The sequence below is a fragment of the Eptatretus burgeri genome, chromosome 15 (genome assembly GCF_056783735.1).
Source record: "Eptatretus burgeri isolate ZD-2024b chromosome 15, Ebu_testis_v1, whole genome shotgun sequence".
In the NCBI taxonomy this organism is placed as follows: domain Eukaryota; kingdom Metazoa; phylum Chordata; class Myxini; order Myxiniformes; family Myxinidae; genus Eptatretus; species Eptatretus burgeri.
The window spans coordinates 9832407-9855290 of record NC_140975.1 but is presented as its reverse complement, the minus strand read 5'-3'; the positions used below and the strand labels follow the sequence as shown (position 1 = coordinate 9855290).

The 22884-nt window shown below is 45.0% G+C and overlaps 1 protein-coding gene across 6 annotated transcripts in view; it reads right to left on the bottom strand.

Moving 5' to 3' along the window:
• LOC147011467 (phosphatidylinositol-binding clathrin assembly protein-like) overlaps window positions 1-22884 on the bottom strand; it is a 94809-nt gene that overhangs the window by 4183 nt on the left and 67742 nt on the right. The window contains exons 17-21 of one of the 6 annotated variants that reach the window (XM_085857561.1): window positions 19138-19168; window positions 18267-18387; window positions 14965-14991; window positions 13019-13123; window positions 510-2528 (exon numbers count right to left, since the gene is read on the bottom strand). In XM_085857561.1, coding sequence (XP_085713687.1) covers window positions 2514-2528; window positions 13019-13123; window positions 14965-14991; window positions 18267-18387; window positions 19138-19168 — 299 coding nt within the window. In that variant the 3' untranslated portion in view covers window positions 510-2513. Of the gene's footprint in view, window positions 1-509; window positions 2529-12133; window positions 12487-13018; window positions 13124-14964; window positions 14992-18266; window positions 18388-18420; window positions 18854-19137; window positions 19169-22884 lie in introns of those variants that run through there. The other 5 variants (XM_085857563.1, XM_085857559.1, XM_085857560.1 and 2 more) reach the window with 5 other exon arrangements.

Below are 22884 nucleotides of genomic sequence, written 5' to 3'. Positions count from 1 at the left end.
CATCATCTGAGATCGAGCTTCAACCGTGGGCTTCGGCTTTGCAGTGCGGTGAGGCCGACACGTAACAGAGATTGACGAAAATGAATGTAGTCCCATTGCCAGATGTTCACACGTTGCTTCGGGCGTTTTTGTGGTTGCAAAGCCATTGTAAGGTAGAATTTTTTTTGCCCTTGCCTTTGCCAATTTCCATCTAAAATGTTCGTCATCTGGTGACTCAACAAACTTCTTTGGACCAAATATAATTGTGGCCTTTTGCTGGTTTCACCTGGTTTTCTTTTGATCAATTAATTATTGGCAATTTGGTTTCAGATCCCCCACGAGCATCCAAAGTACACGACACCGAGTGGGAAAGAATAGGAGTCGTCGTCCGCACAACGCCGCACTAGCGGAGAAGTTGACACCAGACTGGGTGACTTGGGTGGAAAGCTTGACCATCAGTCGGTAATATTTAGATGCTCTATCCCGGGAGGCCCCTTTGGATGGATGCTAAGATGAAGACTACAAATGGGTTTGGTGAGGAGTAAGTTGAAAGCTGTGGGATTTGCTTTATTTTGTAAAAGGGCACACAGGTCTTTTGGCTCCACGAGCCACAACGAATAATGCACCCATTTCCCAACCTCCCAAACATCAATCTCCCATACTTATCGTGACACCCCATCCCCCCCCCCCGCCCAGAATAATTTTTCAATCATCAATATACTGCATTGACATATGCACATAATATACAGGGGCGCCTATACTAAGCATGTATTCTGTTGAAAAAGCAGAAAGAAAAGCAGGGGAGAGGATATTGATGTGCGTACACTGCACGAGCGTACGCACTCGAGCTGCGCACACAGAATTCCCAGCTGTACACGGAGCGAGTGAAAGCACACCGATCAACGGTGCAAGGCGTCAAGTGAGGCCGATGGTGGGAAGCCACCTTTTCAGTCCATTTGGCTATGACTTCACAGAAAGTAGAATGTCCCCCCCCCACCCCCAACAAAAAAAATCCAGAACACTTCCACCCAAACAGCTTAGGATTCCAGGCACCCGATGCATATGGGAAATAATAAAAAAAAAAAACGACAGCAATGAATCTCCTTGCATATAGGAATAGAAAAGCATGCAGAAAATGCAATTCTGTACATGCGGAGAGAAAGAACAAAGATGGCTGACTGATGGCCTATCAGCGAGGTGGACTGAACCATTCTATCACAGGAGCAGAAGTCATGTTGAGAATGGAGGGGAAAAAAAAGAGCTTTAAAAAAAGGACAAAAAAAAATAAAGCAAAAAAACATGGCGCTCATTTCACGTACGAGAGGGTGCTGGTGACATAGGCATTAGGAAGTGCAGCATGTTGCAATTATTGGCGTGACGTCACTTCATTTCTGCAGGACACCGGCCAGGGTTCCAAAAAAAGTGCACCGTGAGATTCAAAGGTTCGGGGGTCGACCGCACTTTGATTTTGACCCTTTCGGGCGATGACCGTCCTCTTGGGGTGAATGTTGCGAGTACAGCGTTTTATCTCTCAAAACGTTCGGTGCATTTCATGCGGTCGGGTTAAAATAATTTAACCCATTTTTTGCATCACTGAAAAACCTCCAATTATCATGATCCTGAAAGGAGAAGGGATACGAGACAAAGCCTCATTGTCTTATTGAGGATACTTTAAGCAAATTGATGTAAGTGGGCCATTAAAAATTGTGAGGGGAGAGTAAAGGGAAGTTGAACGAGAAAAAAATAATACGGAGAGACTATTCAGTTTTAAAAACCAAACTTCTCAAACTCGGCCAATCAATTCGCGGAAGTAGAGCGGAGAGACAATGAGACGGATAAAATTATTATATAAATCCATATCTTGCGCAAGACGGTGACGTTGGTTCGGTTTGAAACGTTGCGCCGCCAGAGCGTTTTGAGGCTCCTGCAGAGTTGACAAGCTCCCCATAACTGCCACTTCACTCCCATATTCGCAACAACCGAACCCATTATTGCTACCCCAAAACATACGGGAGGACTGAATGTGGCACTTTGTGGTGACGAGAGTGCCTCGTGCCGAAGCAAATGGCTGCGACACTTTTGATTTCAAAGGGAGCTTTGATAGAAATACAATTTGGGGAGTGATGGTCCCTGACACTGGCCCTCCCGATTGTACACCCCCCCAAAAAACAAGAAAAAGCAAGACCCAGCATTTCTTCCAAGGTGCAAGTTTAAATTTGAAGCTCACCGTTGATAGTCTTGGCAACGAATACTTTAAAATTTAATTTTGTTTCAAACAGAAGGCGAAGAAGTTAAAGGATCTCGGCTGTACGTGGTACTTGGCTGTGTCTCGTCGCTGTCGCCCCGGGTATGCGTGGAGCATTCGGCGAGATGGGCGTCGAGGCCCACTTTTTCTTTCTCTCCCACGTCACGACCCGGAGCTTGCAGTCTCAGGGAAGCGTGCTGGAACTTCAGTCGGGGTGTGGGTGGGGACGAGGCCATTTCACTCAGCGAACCAGGGTGCGGCGAGACCGGTCAGGCATCCGACAGGAAATTCACATGAACTGCATCTGCACGAGACAAACCGCACAAACACATCTTCAAGGATCCACCAAAAATTTGCTTAGAAGAACTTGTCTGAGGTCTGTGCTCATTGGCAGTCGGTGTGTGTTTAAATGACGTATTCAAGGTCTTTTTGTAACGGTGAACATATCTCTAAGGAGTATAATCGAAATAAGGAGCATCAACACATCAGGGACCTGCAGGAGCAACACTGAAAGATCCCCATTACAGACCAAATCAGCAGTCACCTCTGAGAAAAAACATCGTTGGGTTTCAGTGCAGAATGCAATTGACACTTCCATTTAATGTCAGCAATCAACAAGACTGTCCCCTTGTAAGAGATAATGTCCAAGGGACATTAACAGGGTTCTAGGAATGAGACACTTGTCCAAAGACATTGTTGGGAATGTGATATGGGTTGAAGGGAAAAACAAAGCGAAGTCAATATCAAATGTTCAGCATAAAGCCTATGGTATTTGTGTTTGAGGTATAATGTGTCGAAAATGTAGAGTCAGAGTTAGAGGTCACCGATCCGTTCGGTGATGTGTCTAAATCTCCCACCATTCTTCCTGCACTTATCTTTTCAATCAATCCCTTCGCAGTCTGTCTAAATGTGCATCATCTCTGTCTGATCGGTGCATCCACGCAGTGCGAGAATGGCCCGAACCTGGCTGCGTCGCCGGCATTCTGGAGAGAGGACAGGGGTAGAGAGCAGGTGGGTAGAGTGCCTGCCAAGACCTCAGACGCCGTGTCCTTGCAAGCATCACTGGGGGAAGTTTCCATCTTTCGGTCTTGTCTACTCACTGTAATAATACTTATGGTAGGAGTGGATAAATTAAGCGGTTAAGCTGACGTGGTTTCATGGATGTGAATGAAATTATAATTCTTGTGTATCTCCTTGCCAATACTGCATGTGCATGTGTCTCTGAGTGACTGTTCTGGCGACTTCACCTGGTGATTAACAGGATTTAACCAAAGGTAAATTGGTCACGGTTTGACCCGCCACATACACTCGCATCAAGTGATCAAGGTCTGTTTGGCCCGATAAGATCGGTCACATGACGTCTGTTGGCATGACACTTGCCCGCTTTGAGGATTCCAATCAGCATGGTAATGCAGAGATTCAGCAGGGGGTTTTTAAAGCGGGTGACTGTTACGGTCATTTTGACACGACTCGCAGATTCGAACTGGGAAACCGGAACGGTCTGGTGGTTGCAACAATATCGTTGCGGTTCTGCAAAACCACTCACCGAGGCAATGTCCCACAATACATAGTGGTCCTGAGACATTATTATTTCATTAGTATTTGTTTTTGAAAGCTATTCCCTTATGTCAAGTGAGTTTATGGGACAGCATGCGATGTGTGGGCTTTTAGGCAAACCTTTATTCTCATCTTTTACTCTATCACATAAGCATGCACACACAGCAACAAGCAGCTCATTTGGATACGCATGCCATTTCCCAATGGACACCTCGCTTCAACCTTCTCCAGACTTGAACCACAACACCACAGCATTTCTCCAACCACCGCAATGCCTTCCTAAAAAATCACCATCGGACCACAGCTCAGTCGCCTGCACTCACCATCGATACCACAATCTAGATGACTGTCCATCACCATCTCGATAACTCGCCCCACCGCAATCGCTACGCAACACCACCGCTGGACCAGCAGGAGACGAGGGAGCAGCCTGTGCTAATACAGATGCTTCGGTGTGGACGTTCTGAAATCCAGCTTGGAGTGCAAGAGTGTGTTAAATTCCATTAGACGTCGTATGGATATCCCAAGCATTCCACTCAATTATGGCCCTCATTGGGTGTTTTCATGGCCAGAGAGTGCGACCAGATATCTCACCACATGTTATTCTTGGAGCTCCATTGCGAGGCTCGGTGCAGAGAATCTGAGGTCCTTGGTGGGGCCAAAGCCGTGGCAAGCATCCGTGAACCAATGAGGGCACGGGAAAACGCCAAAAGCCTGCCTGTTCGGCCTCCCAAACTCCATCCCCACTGGGGATTGTAAAAGAGAGCCCTGCTCTCTGGTTCGCCCTCTCTTCTCTTGCCCTTGGGGTCACGGAGTGCAGTGCGACGAGCGGGACGAACAGAACGGGACGGAGCGGACACCCAGGCACCAGATATTGTGCAGTTTACCCTATTCGTAATTCTAAGAACAGACCTCTTACACTCATGATTAGGACTGTCTTCTTACACATTCTTTGCTTCACTTCCAACCTTCCCACCTCCACTTTTACTACATTTACCTCTCCATGCATCACTGCACCTCACCGCACAGCACAGCACACCTAATCGCACCTCCTCCGACCACATTACACAGTAGGCCCCCCTCAATTTTCCTCCCCCCTTCACAGCAACTGGTTTGCGTTGGTCTGTCGATTGCGCCTGGTAAATAAGAGGTCACAAAAACCTTGTACTTTCTCCCTCTCTCGCTTGCTATCCGATCTCCTCAGGTTATGATTCTTCCACATACATCACAGTCTCTGTACGTCACAATGAATTATTTTCGCTTCGAGTCCACTGAACTTGGTCTTAAATATTTTTTCGTCGTTGTTTCAGATGGCTGAAGGTACCCTCACTATGAAGAAGAGGAAGCTGTTAGACGAGAACCGCTCCTTCAAAAAGGAATGGGAAGCGTTCTTCGTCGAGCGCAAGGGAAAGGCTTTGTGCATCATCTGCCACGAGACCTTCGCCGTCATGAAGGTGTGCAACGTGAAGCGTCACTTCACTTCGATGCACCCCAAGCAAGCTGCGTTGCCTGACGACAAGAAGAAGGCAGAGTTCAGGCGTCTGAGTGCCTTCATAAAGAGGAGCGTCTCTTCGACGCAAGCGGCTGCTCAAAGCGACACTCAGGCCAGCTACCGTGTTGCACACCATGTGGCCACCGACCTCAAACCGTTTACCGAAGGTGAATTCCTCAGAGTGCATGATGGCCGTGGTTGAGGACGTGTGTCCTGCCAAGTCGAGAGAGTTTGCGACCATCAGCCTGTGTGCCAGGAACTTGACCCGTCGCACAGAGAAAATGGCCGCCGATGTCCGGGGCACCCTGTAGGACGTGTCGGTCCGCTCGCTTCTTCTCCATCGCCTTGGACGAATCGCGTCTTTCCTGCGGGAGAAGGGCAATCCTGTCTTTCAGTTCGAGGATCCCGCATGGGTGTGTGACCTCGGGTTCCTGGTGGACATTACTCGACATCTAAACGAGCTGAACGTGCATCTGCAGGGTAAAGATGTCTTGGTACCTGACCTCCTCGCCTTCGTGAAGGCATTCGAATGCAAACTTCGCCTGTGGGAGCATCAGCTCAACCAGAACAAATTCACTCACTTCACCCGATTGGCTGAGCTGCGCCCGAGCCCCGCTGCCCTGTCTGAGCTGCGAGGCGAGTTCGAGAGACGCTTCAAAGATGTGCGCGCCTGTGAGAAAGAGTTCGAGCTATTCTCCGCTCTCTTTGATGTGGATTCTGTGGATGTGGCTGACGACCTTCAGCTCGAGCTCATTGAGCTCCAGTGCTCAGAGAGCCACCGCGCAAAGTTTGCTCTTTTGTCGCCAATGAAGTTCTGGCACTCGCTCTCTGCCTCCCGTGCTTTCCCGGCTCTTGTTAGGGAGGACCCGCGCTTACTTCATTGTTCGGGTTCGTAAGCTGTTGCGAGCAGCTGTTCAGTCGCATGAAGCTGACGAAGAACAAGACGAGAGCACAGCTTACAGACGCTCATCTTCAAGACGTTCGCCTCCTCCATCAAGCCGGACATTGACTCTGTCTGCATCAAAGAATCACCAGCCTTCACAGTAATTGTTTCACATTGTGATTACTGCAAGTTTTAAGGTTCAATTTACAATTTTACATTTATTATCATTGATTTAATGTGCGTTTGTTATTTTTTCGGGTGGGGAGGGGAGTGCGGCCCGCGAAGTGGCCCGCGGCCTGGTTTCGGTTGCCGACGCCTGCTCTCGTGACAGCGGCAGCCGGAGTGCAATCAATCAGCTACTTATTCGGAGGCTATGGACGAGCCTGCCCACCCTTCAGTCCTCATGCAGTACTTTAATAAAGTTAATCAATATGCATTTTTTTTTTTATAATTTTTACATTGTGGAGTTGATTTTGTTCTGTATGAACCTCTCTCTCCACTTGTATAATGGGAGTAATATGTGATAATTAAATTTGCCATGTGGAAATTCACCGAATGGAGAGATTTTAAGGAACGCAACCCTTCATTACAAATCAAGGGATGACTGCACTGCTAAACGGAAGGCGTTGAAAGTGATTCGTGCTTGTTCTTTGTGTTCTTTATAACATCCCTTCAAAAGGTAAGTTTCCTGTTTGGAATAATTTATTCCGCTCCTCTCTGCGCATGCGTGAGATCTTCACCAAAAGAAAATCACTTCGTCCTCGTCACACACCCACCACCAAGTTTCTGTCCGAATCCGTCCATAACGTTTCAGATATCCTGCTCACAAACAAAAAGACAGACAAATACTGGTGAAAATATAACCTCCGTCCACCTTTTTTTTTTTTTATAGGAGAGGTAACAAAAAGGGAGCATTTGCTGGGAGTTGGCACGAGCACCGCACAAGACCCAAATGAGCACGGTTTAATCACCACTTGGCTGCGAGCTCAGCATTGACTGCTCCACCAAAGTCGGAACATGGTAAAAAAATCAACGGGATTTCGAATGATCCAGCAATGGCAAACAAGTTGTGAAAATACACACTTGATCACATTATTTTACCCAGTTAATTAACTATTATGAATGACACGACACTTGCAAAAACAATCGTCGGATCACCTTTTAGCTGGCAATTAAAACGAAAGACGCAGTGAAGATGAAAAGCAACCATCACTTAGATGCAATGATTGGCAGATGCTTTGCAGCCACCTGTTAAAGTGATAATAATAACTAGAACTGCCACTTTATAACTGCTGGCAGTGATGACCGGGTACCCAGTCCGTCCGCCTTTGACACAACTGATACAACATGAGACTTAAATCATAGTCGCAAAGTTTCGCATTTATCGGATAAGCGGTGCCAGAGAAAACATTATTTAATGGTGATACAAACACAGGCCTGCTTCGAGAGGGCGCGGAACAGACGAGTTACGAACCGAGCCGCACAAAGCGTTCAATTTCCTTATTACTGGCGAACAGATTCAAATAATTAAATAATTCTGGCTGCCAAACCGCGTGACCGATCAGGTTGAAATTTTAAACGTTTGTTTCGCATGTCGGCTAAATTACAAATGTGAAGTTTCCTATATATAGAAGCAGCGGTTACAGAGTAAACATTAATTAATATTTATCCTTCAATCCAAGATGGCGGCCAAACCATGTGACTTGTGATGTCATAATTTTCACCACATGTGCAAAGCCAATCGGAGACGATAAGTGCAAATTTTCGCTTCGCTAGGTTAAGCAGTTCCAGAGAAAACATTATTTAATATTTTTTCTTAAAACCAACATGGCTGCCAAACCCTGGGCCCGATCCCGTTGAAATTTCAAACCCTCATTCCGCATGACTCTTCCACCATAAAGGTGATGTTTCACATTTATTGATGCAGTAGTTCCAGAGTAAACATTAATTAATATTTTTCCTTCAATCCACTATGGCTGCCAAACGTTGCGTCGTACCTCAAAAGGGGGTGAGAACTTTTTATTCGTCGTGGAGAGGCGGTCATAGTGGTGGAGTTTCGCCTGGATCTGTTTAGTGGTTTCAGAGAAAAAGACGTTTAAAGATATTATTTTTCAATCCAAGATGGCTGACGAACCATGTGACCTATGACATCACAAATTTATATTCTGCATCCAACTTGGTATTGGAACACGTTTGTGAAGTTTCGTGTAAATCGGTAAAGGTGCGTTTTTCTATCCAAGATGGCCGCCAAACCATGTGACGTGTGATGTCATAATTTTTACCAAGCGTGCATACTGCCTGCTAGATGATAATTACAAATTTTCGATTCGTTTGGTTAAGCGGTTCCAGAGAAAAGATTATTTAATATTTTTCTTAAATCCAAGATGGCGGCCAAACCATGTGACTTATCAATTCGAAATTAACAAACTTATATCGCCTTCCTGTCCCGAATATAGTTCTGAAATCTCCCCTTCATTGGGCCAACGCTTCTGGAGAAGAAGATGTTTGAAGGTTTTCGGGTTTTTTCAAGATGGCCGCCAAACCATGTGACCGATCAAGAACAAATTAACAAACTTGAGAAAGGACCTCATGGGGAATACATGTGTGAAGTTTCGTCTTCATCTGTCTTGCCCTTCTGGAGAAGAAGATTTTAAAAATTTATTCATTTTCAATCAAAGATGGCTGCCGAACCTTGTGACCTATGATATCATAAATTTAAATTCTGCTTTCCATCGTCGACCCGAACAAGTGTGTGAAGTTTCGTGTAAATCGGATAAGGTCTATTTTTCTATCCAAGATGGCCGCCAAACCATGTGACTTCTGAGGTAAAAATTTTTTACCATGTATGCAGACTTGAGCGAGGAAGGAAGTTGCAAATTTTCGCTTCGATGGCTTATGAAATACCAGAGAAAACATTATTTAATATTTTTCTTAAATCCAACATGGCGGCCAAACCATGTGACCTATCACTTTGAAATTAACAAACTTGCATCGCATACATGTCACGAATATAATTCTGAAATCTCGCCTTCATTGGACCAGCGCTTCTGGAGAAGAAGATGTTTGAAGGTTTTAGGGTTTTTTCAAGATGGCCGCCAAACCATGTGACGTATCAACAACAAATTAACAAACTTGAAAGAGGACCTCAGGGGGAATGTGCCTGTAAAGTTTCGCCTCAATCTGCACAGCCGTTCTGGAGAAGAAGATTTTTTTAAAAAAAACACTAAAAAACAAGATGGCGGCCGAATTACGTCATCGATGACGTCAAGAAAAACATTTTCGTCAGTGATTTTAGGCGTAGATGATGCTCAGAATTTTTCAGATTTTTCCTATACGGCGTTCTACTTGACGAATTTTCACCGGTATATCGCTTCACCTATGACGTCACGAAAAATCACACGTGTTCCCCATAGGGAGCTTAGTAAAATGTATCAAGCGAAAAAATTTTCCATTGCAGGGTTTCTGAGATACAGAGGTCCAAAGTTTATCGTTTTTTTCAAGATGGCGCCCGCACCACGTGACCAATGACGTCATAATTATAACGTGATTGTGCTATCAAAAAAGATACATACTGTGGTGAAAATTTTGTGTCGATCGGACTTAGTCTCCCAGAGAAAATGGTTTTTAAAGCGAAAAAGGGTGCAAAATGCCGGCGGAAAAAGAAAAAGAATAAATAATAATAAATAAACAGAAGAAAAACAATAGGGTACCCTGTACTCACAGGGTACCCTAATAATGATGTAGGGAACGTCTTGAATGGTAATCCAGAAAGTCCACCGAAAAACGCAAAGTGATACTTGGCCTCCACCTCCCTCAAATTGACATATCAGGTATGCTTTTTTTAATCTCCTTATGTGGTTTTAAAGATACATTTGCATCAAGAAGATCTTTCATTCGATTGCACTGAACAACAAATTTCAAAATTTTTTTTTTACTGGAGATGTGTAAAGTGATTAAGACTAATTTGGGTACGCTGATTTCAAAAATCATAACCGTTTTGCTGTATCACGTCAGGATTTTCAGGAACAGAAATATTCCCATTGCCTAGAAGTCAGGATTTCAATGAAATTTACATATGTCTTTAACATGTCTATTTCGTACAATTGTTGTTAACTTGTGTTATATTTCTTTCTTTCAGATAAAGATGAGTAGGCGTTCCTGTACCAATCATCCTGACAACTTCTGTTATGTCTGTGGTCGGTATACCAAAAAAGATCAACAGCGAAGTATATCTACAGCAGTGAAAATGAAGGCCGCCTACTTTCACTACTTCGGGTGTAAGGTGGGAGACCAAGAACAGAGCTGGGCACCACACATCTGCTGCACAAGCTGTCACACAACCTTGACTCAGTGGTTGGTGGGCAAGCGCGCAAGCATGCCATTTGCGGTGCCCATGATATGGCGTGAGCCGCAGAATCATCATGATGATTGTTATTTCTGCTGCACAGCATCGCCGGCTTCAACAAGAAGAATAAAGGTCACATCAAGTACGCTGACTGCGTCTCTGCTCGTAAACCTGTGCCTCATGATGACGAGAACCCCGTTCCAACACCTCCAGCTGATCAGAACATAGCTGTAAGCAGTGGTGAAGAGGATGGTGATGATGAACCTTTTGAACCCGACACTCAAGAATCACACCTTCTGAACCAGGGAGACTTAAATGATCTTGTAAGAGATCTCTCGCTGTCAAAGGCGAAGGCAGAGCTGCTTGGATCAAGGCTGCAGCAGTGGAATCTACTTGAACCTAACACCAAGATATCCTTGTTCAGAGCACGTCACAGAGACATGGCTGAGTTCTTTGAGATGGAAGACACGATGACATTCTGCAGTGACATCAACGGTCTGTTGAAAGAACTTGGGTGTGATCACGATCCTGCAGACTGGCGCCTCTTCATCGACTCGGGGAAGAACAGCTTGAAGGCTGTTTTGCTCCACAATGGCAACGAGAAACCATCAGTCCCACTGGCTCACGCGTTCGGCATGACAGAGACCTATGAGACTATGCGGCAGCTGCTTGATTCCATCAAGTACAATGACTTCAACTGGCACATCTGCGGAGACTTGAAAGTGGTGGCGCTGTTGTTAGGGCTGCAGTCAGGCTACACGAAATACATGTGCTTCCTTTGTCTCTGGGATAGCAGAGACGACAAGAATCACTGGACGAAGAAAGATTGGGAAGAGCGAAAAGAGCATGTACCTGGTCGACACAACGTGAAGCATGTCGCCCTTGTCGACCCAGCTAAGGTTTTCCTTCCACCACTCCACATAAAGCTCAGCTTGATGAAAAGTTTTGTACGGGCAATGGATCTGAATGGGCGTGGGTTTTTATACCTCAAGGAAAAGTTTGGCAACACCTTGTCAGAGGCCAAGATCAAGGCTGGTGTCTTTGTTGGACCGCAAATCCGACAGATTATGAAGGACGAAACTTTTCCGACAACTCTAAACCCCAAAGAGCTGGCAGCGTGGAGGAGCTTCAAAGCTGTGACGGACAACTTCTTGGGGAACGAGCGCGCGGACAACTATGAAGAAATAGTGCAGCAGCTGCTGGAGTCCTTCAGGAAACTTGGCTCCAGGATGTCCCTGAAAATCCATTTCCTACACCAGCACCTGAACTTCTTCCCTGACAACTTGGGAGCAGTCTCGGACGAGCACGGCGAGCGATTCCACCAAGAGATTTCACTCATGGAGACGCGTTACCAAGGGCGGCACAACCCGAACATGGTGGGCGATTTCTGCTGGTTCCTGCATCGTGAAACTGACACAGAGCAGCACAAACGCAAAGACAAATGCCTAAAGCATTTTTAATTACATTCTAGTGGAGTTTTTCTGTAATTTCTATAATTTTGAAGCATTCATGATGAAATAAATGAATAAATGAATTTTTGTAAATTTCATTGAAATCCTGACTTCTAGGCAATGGGAATATTTCTGTTACTGAAAATCCTGACGTGATACAGCAAAACGGTTATGATTTTTGAAATCAGCGTACCCAAATTAGTCTAAATCACTTTACACATCTCCAGTAAAAAATTTTTGTTGTTCAGTGTTGTCAGAAAGCTCGAGACTCAGCTTATGAGAGCAATGACAACAAACGACGACAACGGTTGTGACAGTACCAGATGGAAACAGGGTAATGCAGCCTTACGGAAGAGGAATTTTGATTTGAGAGCAGGGACAGGGAATTCCACAGGGTGGTCTTACGTCGTGTACCTGAGATGAGGGGACGGGGAAGCTTCATTAAAGAAAACCCCGGATGAAGAGTTCCGAGGGTCTCTCCTGCGAGGGCGACTGCTGAGAACCGAAAGGGGAGTGGACCAAGTTCGGGAGGGACTGCGCCAAGTGAGCCATGCATTGATGTGAGGCATGCACATGCACGATGTCAAATAAGGCAATGAGCGGAAAGAAAGAAACGGAGAGAAAAAGAGCGAGGTTCAAACAGGAAATCGATTAACGCCCCAGGTTCCCCTCCAAAAAAAAATAATAATAATAATAAATAAATAAAAATTCCAGAAAATTAACAAACAATAGGAGTTTGGGGTGGGAAGTGACGTGTGCATTTGCAAGGAAAGCAGGGATACGAGGAGGGAAGGACAGGTAGGATGACAAAAAAGATCAGAACAACAACACCACAGATGAATACATAATGAATCAGAGAGAAATTGAATCAAAGAAATGCGTCATGGACAATTACATGGCACTTGGATCGACTTAAACAAACAAAAATCGTTTAAAGGGATGACCATCTTCTTGCCAAATTCATTGAATACGTCTATTACTCTTCCTATTTGGAAAACCCAGTCATCCTGCAACCCAAACTAAGTGGCGATTTTGGTGCAAGTGCTCGGGTAAACCGCTAACCCACCTGGGCACCAGGCACTGGACCAAAGGGATTATTAGGTTGCATCACAGGCTGATTGAACATGGCTGGCTGCGGCTGGACCAGCGGAACACCAGCTGCGGGAGGTACCTGAAAAGACAATGTGGTATGAAAACAAAATGGTCGAGTGAAAGCATTCACAAGTCAAAAGATCACATCCAGGTTTAACACATCGTGAACACGTGAACCTTTGTTAACGAGTGTTGCATCACAGAGCTGAGATTGGCCGAGATAGAAGAGGCCCTAAGATTATATATATACACACACACACACACACATATACAACATGGCCAAAAGTATGCGGACACCCCTTCAAATTTGTGGATTCGGCTACTTCAGCCACACCCATTGCTGACAGTTGTGCAAAATCAAGCACACAGCCAGGCAATCTCCATTGATAAACATTGGCAGGAGAATGGGACGAACTGAAGAGCTCAGTGACTTGCAACGTGGCACTGTCAAAGGATGCCACATTTCCAACAAATCAGTTCAGCAAATTCCTGCCCAGCTGGAGCTGCTCCTGTCAACTGTACATGCTGTTCTTGTAAAGTGGAAACGTCTCGGAGCAACAACAGCTCAGCTGCGACGTGGTGGGCCACGCAAGCTCAGCGCAGTACCACCGAGTGCTGAAACGCGTCGAGTGGAAAAATCGTCCGTCAGTTGAAGCGCTCACTTCCAAGTTCCAAACCGACTCTGGAAGCAACGTCGGCACAAACACTGTGCGTGGAGACCTTCATGAAATGGATTTTCATGGCCAAGCAGCCACACACAAGCCTAATATCATCATGCACAATGCAAAGCATTGGCTGGAGTGTTGTAAAGCTCATCGCCATTGGACATGGAGCAGTGGAACAAGGTTCTCTGGAGTGATGAATCCAATTCACCATCTGGCAGTCTGACGGACTCATGTGGGTTTGCATCCAGGCAGGTAGCGTTCTCCTGGCATCCCCCAGAGTGCCAACTGTAAAGTTTGGTCGAGGGGGAATAATGGTCTGGGGCTGTTTTTCATGGTTCATGGTGGGCCCCTGAGTTCGAGTGAATTGAAATTTTAATACTACAGGATACAATGACATTTAGACGATTCTGTGCTTTCAACTTTGTAGCAACAGTTTGGGGGAAGGCTCTTTCCTGTTTCAGCATGTCAATGTCCCCGTGCACAAAGTGAGGTCAAGACAGAAATGGTTTGTCAAGATCGGTGTGGAAGAACTTACTTGACTGGCCTGCACAGAACCCTCACCTCTACCTCATCGGACACCTTTGGGATGAATTGGAACCCTGACTGCGAGCCAGATATAATCACCTACCATCAGTGCCCGACCTCACGAACGCTCTTGCGGCTGAATGGAAGCAAATTCCCGCAGCAATGTTCCAACGTCTCGTGGAAAGCCTTCCCAGAAGAATGGAGGCTGTTATCGCAGCAAAGGGGGGGCCGACTCGATATCGATGCCCATGATTTTGGAACGAGATGCCGGACGAGCAGGTGTCCACACACTTTTGGCCATGTGGTGTATATATTTGTACTTGTAGAACCTGGTCATTCGAGCCAGCAGTTTCATCCACATCAATATGGTGCATGTTCCATTGCCTATGTCCCCAAGCCTTGTGTGCATGGCTGGAAGGCCCTGGGAGCTGCACAATGAGATGCACACATTTCAAAAGAACCTGTTTTTGTTTTTACACATACAAGCATGTTCGAGGAGGGGGGGAGTGGGGAGGGGGAGGGTATTGGAGGGGGTACAATGGTAGATGAAATGTAATGCAGGAAAATATCAAGATTTGAAAATCCACTCATTAACTTGCAAAAGGAGAACCACCACCGAATCCACCAAACCCTCCTGAATATATAAATTTGTGCTGAACAAATGGTTGTGGGCAGAGGGGGAGGCAGGGGTATCAGAATGTGGTGGTCGTGGGGTTGGATTGTGACTCACGTATTGCTGAAGCCCCCAGCCGTTCTGCTGGCACAAGATGGACAGAGAAGAGCAAAAGAAGTTAATGAAGGGAAACACCAGAATTAAATAAATGCATTTAAATTACAGTAACACCAAGGTACGATTCCATTTGTGCCACTCCCGACCCCCTTCACACATCCCAAAAACAAAACAAAACAAAAAAACAACGTTCACAAACAAATTTAACGCCATGTGAAGGCCAAAATCGAGTTACTCGATTCAATCTGTTCATGCAACGTTTATCAGTACATCATGGCAGGCAGATGACAAACAAATGAAGAAAGGTTATTACCTCTGCCACCGAAGGCAAAGAAGGTGATGTTTTCAGCCCCTTTCTGTGTGTGTGTGTGTGTGTGTGTGTGTGTGTGTGTGTGTGTGTGTGTGTGTGTGTGTGTGTGTGTGTGTGTGCAGAATATCTCAAAAAGTTGTGGACGGATCCGGACAAAACTTGGTGGACATGTTAGGTGTGTGACAAGGATGAAGTCATTCAATTTTGGTGATACGAGTCCGGATCTGGATACGAGAATTATTTAATTTTTTAAGGGATTTTTCACCATTGAAAGAACTGGCCAAAAACGATATAGTACTGTATGGCATGATATTTCAAAAATGTATTGGGCCTGATATGTTATGTTATCGTGGATCAGGCATTACGTGGCAGAGGTATGCGCTCTTCCGAGTGCTCTTCCAGTTTCATGAGTGACTGGCTAAGAAAATGGGCATTCAACAGGTTTCTTCTTCTCTTGACAGTGCATAATGGTCTGGTATTCAATTACGAATCGGCCCACTTGGTTGCATTGCTATTGTTGAGGTATGACTGTGCTGAGGTCAGGTATGCAAGCATGCGTTGGAGCAGTGCGTCGCTGCGTCCACTTTCCGCCAGAACTCCAGGGACATCTCTCTGGCCAACCCCATCTCATTGAGATGCTGAACGACCTGCTGCAACCATGAGGCACGTGGTCGGCCCGTCGGCCTCCTCCACTCGGGAGGCTCCCTCGTTGAGAGAATCTGGTCAACAGGATCAGCTTCAGGAAAACGAGCCACATGTCCATACAGCCGCAACTGACGCTCACGAACTATTCTGGTAACAAATCTCGTCAGAATCTCTCTCGACAACCGCTCGTTGGACACAAAGTCCGACCAGCGATAGCCAAGGATTCTTCGAAGAGAACTGGTACCAAAGGAATTAATTCTCCACCTCGGATCCCTGCTCAGAGTCCAAGTCTCACATCCATAGACCAAGACTGGAATCACCAAGTACCTAAAGACTCGGACCTTCATCGTCCTGCGCAGGTACCCACAGCGTCACACCCCACGATCCAGTGAATCCATGACTCCCTATTGACCTCTGGCTCACAGCCAGCAGAGACATGAATATCACTGCCAAGGTAAGTGAATCTCTCCGTGACCGCAACATCCTCACCACAAACAGACACAGACAGGACAGCAGCATCCAAGATGTCATAGAAAGCCTGGATCTTAGTTTTGATCCAGGAAACCCGTAATCCCTTCTCATTCAGCACCTCGAGGGCCCCAAAAGGATATCCAGTCTCCGCAAATATGACTGCATCATCTGCGAAATCAAGGTCAAAGATCTTGACATTCCCAAACGATGCACCGCAGCTTGATCTCTCTGACATCCTCCCTAAAATCCAGTCCATTCAAGTGCTGAAAGTGTGAGGGCCAGTACACACCCCTGACGGACTCCCGTAACAACTGTAAATAAGCCAGAGATTGAACCACCACATCTGACAGCACTCTCATTACCGGAATATAGTTCAGACATTAGATTGTTTTGGTTTTGCTGGCACCCCACGAAGACCAAGAATACTCCAGAGGGCATCCCGATTCACTGCATCGAGTGCTTTGCAGAGCTCAACATAAGCTGCAAGCAACTCCTACCAAAACTCTTGTCTGCGTTGAGTGAGGACCCGAAGAGCAAGGATACGGTCAATCGTTGACCTGAGTTATTGCAGTCATGGCGATCACCCTTCCCTTTCCAGAGAGGGACAACAAGGCCCCTTCCTCTTCCAGTCAGTTGGGATGATGCCTGTGTTCCAGGCAGATCACAGAACTGCATGCAACGACACGAATGCAGCATTTCCAACGGCCTTGAGAAGTTCAGCATGGATGCCACAGATCCCTGGAGCTTTATCCCATTTCAACCGGTTCACCACAGCCTGTGTTTCCACAAACAAAGGTGGATCACAGTTGATTGGAGGGTCAGCAAAAGGAATAGCGACACCCCTGACATCCAATTCAAAAGCTGGTGTGTCAGCATGGTACAGATGCTCAAAGTAACCGACCCAGCGGGCCTTCACTTCGGACTCCTCTGTCAAGAGCCCACCACCCTCCTCTCTTACTGCAGTACACCGAGGGACGACTTGGAGGAACAATATGTGCAAATTCACCTGAAAGCAGGACGAGAATCACTTGACCACAGGTGATGCTCTACCCACTCACAGATTCTTCGCACATAGGCCTCCTTTCCTACCTTCAGCGCACGAACAGTTTTCTGCCTGAACTCCCTGAACGGCTCAGCTCTGTCATTAAGCCTAGCCCTCCCTGTGACTCTGTCTCCCAAGGGACACTGGACACCATTGACCAAAGGTTTTCTTCGCCTGACGGTGAGTTCAAAGACATCCACCGGCAACAATGATGGTGGTCTTGAAGGCACTCCACGACTCTTCAGGATTCCCCAAAGCACCCAGGCTTCACAAATCCCCACGCAGCCTGCTTGCAAACTCTGAAGCTGCCCTCTCATCCTTGAGCTTGCCAACATCCAGCCGAGGCTGGGATGGTACCATTCTCCCGGATTTAAGCTGCAACTTTAGAGTTGCTACAACAAGCCTGTGGTCGGTATTGAGGAACTGAGGACTCCGGTAGACCCTGCAGCTCTGGGTCATCCTCCAGCGACCAGAGGAGCACATGGTCGATCTCCTTTTGCCACATCACCAACGTTGGAATGGCTGTGCTGGTGATGAATTGTACTAGGAATTTGGAAATTGGGATTGAGTGCTGGCACAAATCGCCTACTCTTGGTTGAAAGACACCATGGGATCTTCAACGTCCACCAACTGCTGCTGCCAGACGGGTTCCCAATTCAAAGGACGGCACACATATTGAAGCAAAGTACGTCAATGCGGGCAAAGCACCGATCTGACAGGTAATTCCGATTGAGAATCAAACGCAGACCACACATCTCAAAGGCAAGTGTGCTACCTCCACATCATCCAATTGGACAAAATGAAATACAAACCTGTCCCACGCACAAGACTCACCGTTTGCGTTTGAATAGCTGTTGGAACAGATGGACCCCACGAATTGGGGGCTCCGAGTCGTGGCTGCCAGTTTGCACCACCCGTTAGTCTTTTCTCTCCTGCCGGCGTCCACTGGTGATCCCTAAACAATCCGGGCAATGTCATAGTCATCCCAATCGATGCACTGTCGATATGCCCACACTGCTCCTCTTTGACTCTCAGAAGCACTAAATATACTCTTTCATCACAATGTCAGAGAAACAAGGATAAAAACAATCTCGAGCAACTGTGCAGCTCTGGACATTCCCAGATTAGGCTTGAAATTCCATTTTCATTTCTGAACAAACCTAAAGGAATCATGCTCATTTAACACGCGGCATTCTCAAATGCCAATCTTGCCTGATTTCGGTGAAAGAGGAACCTTCACAACAAATTAATCTCCTCAGCAATGGTGGAGGACAAAACTTCAGAAAGTTAACAACTACTTGCTGTACAAACTACCAGGAAAAGCTCGGCCCATGCAATTAGAGCTGTGCATGCATTACACACACAGACGCACACAACAAAGCCAAAAACAGAGGAAGCACTTTTCCAACCTTGCAACCAAGCTACAGGATTGGGGGGGATAAGAAGGAAAAAAAGAAAAAAAAAAAAAGAAAAAGGTTCAGAGCCCGAAAGGCAGACGAATCACTATAACAAATAATCAGCATAACATCATCACAGAATACAAGATATTCCAGATCCGCCAGGTATGCGGCCCCAGTGGGGGTTCCGCGAACCGAGTGTGACACGGAAGCGATTTGGAATTCAAAAGCAAAGAAAGAGATGCGAAGGCACACAGAGCATGGACTTTAGAGGATGTCGACTGAAGAAACATGAGAGTCATACTTACTTCTTGCCGAGGCTGCTGTTCATCGTTAAATCTGAAAAGGACAAAAATAATAATAAAAAGGCAATTGGTTTGCAACCAGCTTCCCAAAGCAAACGCTAATTATGCACTAATTTTTGTGGATGAAGTGAGGGTTCACAGATTGAGACCGTCGTGTGTGGAGAACAAAAACAAAACAAACTTGAAAGCATCTCGAAACGCAAAGCCCATCCGCGTCCACTTTGTAATCAAACGAAACTTGACGGAAACGACAGTTAAAATAAATAAATAAATAAATGCATTTTATATTCATTTGGTTTCTCCACAATCTCGTAAGAAAAAGGTTTGTTGAAGATTTCATGACAAAGCGCCGAATTAGTAAAAATGTTACGGCCTGGACACACACACTGAATCTCAATGGTAAACAAGGATTGAGAATAAAACATTTATGGCTGGTCGACCACTTCACCGATGACATCATCCTTGCAATCGTTTATTCCGCATTGAGAGTTTAATGAGATGCGCCAAGTTTCAAATTTTTCCAATCAACGGTTTCAGATGCAGTAAACCCTCGAATATCGTGGGTCTTGACCAATCACGGGCAATCTATTGTGTTCCGATTTCGTTCTCGCAGGATGTCATTTCGACCGATTACAGTTTTTGAGGCGAGATAAGTCATCGTTTGCGTCCCGTGTGTGAACGATTACCTCCCATTACGAGCTTTGTTTCTCATGAGACCAAACGTAAAGCGATGCACAAAGTTAGTGGTCGCAAAAGGCAGAGAAAGGTAAAGACATTGAGCAAAAAGATCAAGTTGTTCAATAGGTTTGCTCAAAGAGAAAGTGTGGCAACTGTACAGTCAATCATTATGAAATCAATGATAAGAGGTAGAATCTTCCCGATTGTACTTCCTCATTCCAAAATCTTCATTATCCAACTCCATATTCGAACCTCATTCCCAAACAAAATTTTCGTCACCCGGACTTGAATCCCCGTTCTAACGCTGCACTCTCAAACGCACATTCTCAACAAATCGAGGTGCCGAAGCAGGTTTTTAACACCGACGAGATGGGATTATTCCGGAAGAGGATGCCGTACCGCGCAGCTTTCTGTCCAAGCAGGGAAAATCGGGGTTCATGGTAGGTAAAGTGTTTAATGATAGTGTTACCCTTCTCAATTGTGGCAATACTGCAGGCAACTTCGTCGTAAAGCTCATATCGCTTTTGTAATCACCTTCCCTGCTCCCACCTTCCCTGCTCCCACTTCCCCCGCTCACTCTTCCCGTTCGAACCTCCCCCCTCTAACATCATCATGCCGAGCTAAGTCTTTTGGTTTCTATTGACGGTGACAGAGTACAGGGCGAGTACGTAATCTTCTTGCCATCACCCACCGACTGTTTTGTCGTAAATTAAAAAGTTAAAATTATTGTGTTTTTGTATTTAAATGTTTATCTCGATGAATGCTAACATGATTATATTTTTAGATCCTCGTGGAGGATCTCCGAGTCTTACTCACGCTGTTGTTCTTGTGGACTTGTTTGTTTCACAGCCTACAGTTTACTTCCTGAAACTTGGCATATATATGTAAAAATACCCTGCGCAGACAGTAACCATCTCCAATTTGAAAATTCTTCCTAGAAACAAAAGTTATGACGTCAAAATATCTCCGCTAATGGAAATCACCTAAAATATTATCTCCGAAACTGAGCAAACTTTTTGAATTCTGTTTGCAGGAATCGAACGGGGCATTAGCAGAGATGAATTACCGCCCATATGATACATCACTATGACATCATATCAGTTTTTATGATGTCATTCCTATTTTTTGGCATTTTTTGTTTCACAACCCAGAATTTTCATCGAATCTTCGTGAAACTTGCAATATATATTAGGGTGGTCCAAAAAAAGTCGAAAAAAATAGAATGTTGCTTGCTACACAAGCTTAAAATTATTCTAATATGATCCAATAACACGCATAAATTTTTTTATCTTGATCGGAGGTGATTTAGAGGTTACTCCATATGACGGCTTTTAGTCTCATGACTTGAATAAATTAGGGTATGGTCAGGTACGATTACGAGTACTTCTGGATGTCCGAGTTGAAAATGGACTGCGTTTTCGAACTCGGTGGGGTTGATTTACTCTAAGAAATGTTTAGACGAATGACAAATATCGAAATGAGTAGGATTAGTTACTCAACTCCAGCAATTATAAATCTTATTTTAGGTCATATTTTCGAAATGGTAGTGAATTCAATGTCGGTGCAGTCATTTCTTAGAGTTCGAAATTTCATAGAGTTCGAAAACGCACTACATTTCCACCTCGGACATCCAGAAGTACCCGTAATGGTACCTGACCATACCCTAATTTAACCAACTCATGAAACTAAAAGTCGTCATATGAAGCGACCTCTAAATCACCTCCGATCAACTTAAATTTTTTTATGCGCGTTATTGAATCATAGTGGAATAATTTAAGGCTTGTGGAGACAACATCTGAATTTTATATATATATTTTTGCTGTTTTTGGACCACCCTCATGTATATGCAGAAAGCCCACACGCAGGCAGTAATCATCTCAGATTTTGGAAATTCCGAGAAAAAAAGTCGTCATAATATCGCAGCTAATGGAAATCACCGATACCATTACCTCTGAAACTAGTTTGTTTCAGAGCTGACAGTTTTCATCGAAACTTCCTGAAACTTGGCATACAAATGTAAAAATACCCTGAGCAGACAGTAACCATCTCCAATTTTAAAAATTCCTCCTAGAAAAAAAAGTTATGACGTCAAAATATCTCCGCAAATGGAAATCGCTTAAAAAATTATCTCCGAAACGAGGCAAGCTTTTTGAATTCTGTTTGCAGGAATCGAACAGGGTATTAGCAGAGATGAATTGACGCACATATGATACATCACTATGACTCGTATCAATTTTTATGACGTCATTCCTATTTTTTGACATTTTTTGTTTCACAACCCAGAGTTTTCATCGGATCTGCGTGAAACTTGCTATGTATATGCGGAAAGCCCACGCGCAGGCAGTAACCATCTCCGATTTTGGAAATTCTTCCGATAAAAAAAGGTAACGTCATAATATCGCCGCTAATGGAAATCGCCTACACCATTATCTCCGAAACGAGGCAAGCTGTTTGAATTTTGTTTGCGGGAATCAAGCCGGGCATTAGCACAGATAATTTATCACAAACGTGATCCATCACGATGACATCATGCTCGTTTTTATGACGTCATCATGAAGAGGTCGAGGATCTGAGCTCATTCGAACTTATCACAGTTTTTTAGGTGAAATAAGTCATCGCTTGCATCCCATGCGTTGAGATATAAATATTTATATTTATATTAACGTGTTTATTCCATTTTCAAAGTGTTTTTTTCTAGCTGCTGTCAATCTTTCCAGATATTTTCTCAAAATCCAGGAACCGAACCCCCACTTTCCCATTGACACTTGGTTTCCATGATCGCAGTTTCAACTATGGCAGAATTTTCCAGGAACCGAACCCCCACGATATTGAAGGGTTTACTATTTGTTTTAATTTTTTGGGGTTTAATCCAAGATGGCTACCATACCACATGACCTATGACGTAACAATTGTCATTAATTCCATTGTGGGTGGGAAGGGCACAATTTTTTTTGTCAATCGGAGAAGTGGTTGCTAAGAAGAAAAAAGTTAAAAAAAAAAAGCCAATAAATGGTCAAAGAATAAGAATGATGATGATAATTATAATAATACACCCAAACAGGTTTGACAATC